This window comes from Calidris pugnax, unplaced genomic scaffold (genome assembly GCF_001431845.1).
Source record: "Calidris pugnax isolate Ruff unplaced genomic scaffold, ASM143184v1 scaffold630, whole genome shotgun sequence".
In the NCBI taxonomy this organism is placed as follows: domain Eukaryota; kingdom Metazoa; phylum Chordata; class Aves; order Charadriiformes; family Scolopacidae; genus Calidris; species Calidris pugnax.
Genome location: NW_015091759.1, coordinates 108,092 through 109,950, shown reverse-complemented (window position 1 = coordinate 109,950; position 1,859 = coordinate 108,092). Strand labels below are relative to the sequence as shown.

The window sequence follows — 1,859 nt, the reverse complement described above, 5'->3', positions numbered from 1 at the left end:
CCCCCCCCTCCCACCACCTCCTTGCACGGTGCTCACCCCCCCTCTCCCCTTCTTTCCCCCCCGACACACACAGTCCTCGGTGAAGCTGAAGCTGATCTGCGCCCAGGTGCTGCGGGACCTGCTGGGGGAGGCCATGGGTCTGCAGGGCTCTGCAGGGAAATTGGGGTCCTGGCATCGAGCAGGGGGTGCTCAGTGTCCCCAGCCCTGCTGTGCCTGGCAGGGATCCTCACTCACCCACCTGCAGCAGCTCCACCTCGTAGGGCTCCGGTGGAGAAAAGGGTCGGAAAACAGTATTCCTACCTGATAGGAACTGCGGAGGAAATGAAGTTAACTGAAGGACATACTAAATTTTCCAAATTACAGATGCCTCTACTTGCAGATCCATTAGCCTTACAACAACCTTTAAAGTCCTCACCAATTTTGAAGGCACCGCCCCTCATGAGGGAGGTAGACTTCTACGTAGCCTCCTGAGCTGTGTGGGCCAGTGCCACACCATGGCTCTGCCAGTGGGAAACCCTGAACTGAGGAGAGAACAGATCTCCAGCCTGAGGAACTCAAGATTGGCAATTAGTACTGGCTGTAGCCAGAAAACCAGCGTTCAGGATGGGATGGGTGAAGCTCACGCCAAGTACGAGAAAAACCAGCCACAAAGCGCGACCCAGAAGTGGATGAGTTGACTAAAATTCAGGAAATAAAAGTAGGGATCGCCTCAAATCCCGCGTGGTGTCGGTTGCGGAGTGGCTCCATCAAAAATTAGGTCCCATGGGTAAAGAAACGCTTCGCACAGAGCAAGGGTTGGTCCTGAACAGGAGAACTTGTGAAGTTATTCTCACAGGACTAGATTGAAATTACAAGCCCATCACCCTGCCCAAGCACCACCTCTGCACATCAACGAAGGAAGGACTTTATGGTCTACGTGGCCCAAACAAGAAAACATCTAAAGGTTTGCTTCCATGTGGAATGTGCCATCTTTGAGCTCAGCCCTGGGGAGAGGGAAAAAAAGGTGGTTTTTAAGGATAGGCCATGGAGGTGAGTGAGAACCCCCCCCCCCAACCACGTCAGTGCCTTAAAAACCTGCCTAATTAGTAATATTACAGAGTTTCATAGCCTTAACACAAGCCTTAGTACTCCCAGTGCTACCGGCAGGTCGGCCCTGGGGAGAGGGAAAAAAAGGTGGTTTTTAAGGATGAGGTTGCCAGGAAAGCCTGGAGACCAAGGTTTGTGGGGTGATAAAAGTGGTTCCCAGAGGGAGGAGGAAGAGGGAACAGTTCTCCCTGCTGGCATCTCGGGTGTTGGAGCAATCTCTGGACATCTCCTACTTTTGAGCCTGGCCATAGAGAGCCAAAAAAGGTGTTTTTGAGGATGAGGTTGCCACAAAAGCCCGGAGCCCCAAGGTTTTTGGGGTGCAGTGAGTACTGATGAGGTCACCAGGAAAGCCTGGAGACCAAGGTTTGTGGGGCGATAAAAGCGGTTCCCAGAGGGAGGAGGAAGAGGGAACAGTTCTCCCTGCTGGCACCTTGGGTGTTGGAGAAATCTCTGGACATCTCCTACTTTTGAGCCTGGCCATAGAGAGCCAAAAAAGGTGGTTTTGAGGATGAGGTCGCCACGAAAGCCCGAAGCCCCAAGGTTTGTGGGGTGCAGTGAGTACCGTAGGGCTGGAGAAAACAAGGTTGGGCAGGGGCTTGAGCTGAGCCAGTGGAGAACTGGGTCTAAAATAAAAGACACCAGAGATGGGGCTAGAATATATTTCAGGGTGGGCAGGGAGCTGAAATAAAGACCCCTGTGGCTGAAATGGCGGGGCTGGAGAAGAAATGACCCGGGGTTGAATGGAAAATAAAGATAACGGAGCTGGGGCTGAA

General features: G+C 52.8%; 1 protein-coding gene across 1 annotated transcript in view; it reads left to right on the top strand.

The window, feature by feature from the left end:
* Positions 1 to 1,859, top strand: part of COMMD4 (COMM domain containing 4) — a 6,646-nt gene that overhangs the window by 2,950 nt on the left and 1,837 nt on the right. The window contains exon 2 of the mRNA XM_014962010.1: positions 74 to 137. Coding sequence (XP_014817496.1) covers positions 74 to 137 — 64 coding nt within the window. The remainder of the gene's footprint in view (positions 1 to 73; positions 138 to 1,859) is intronic.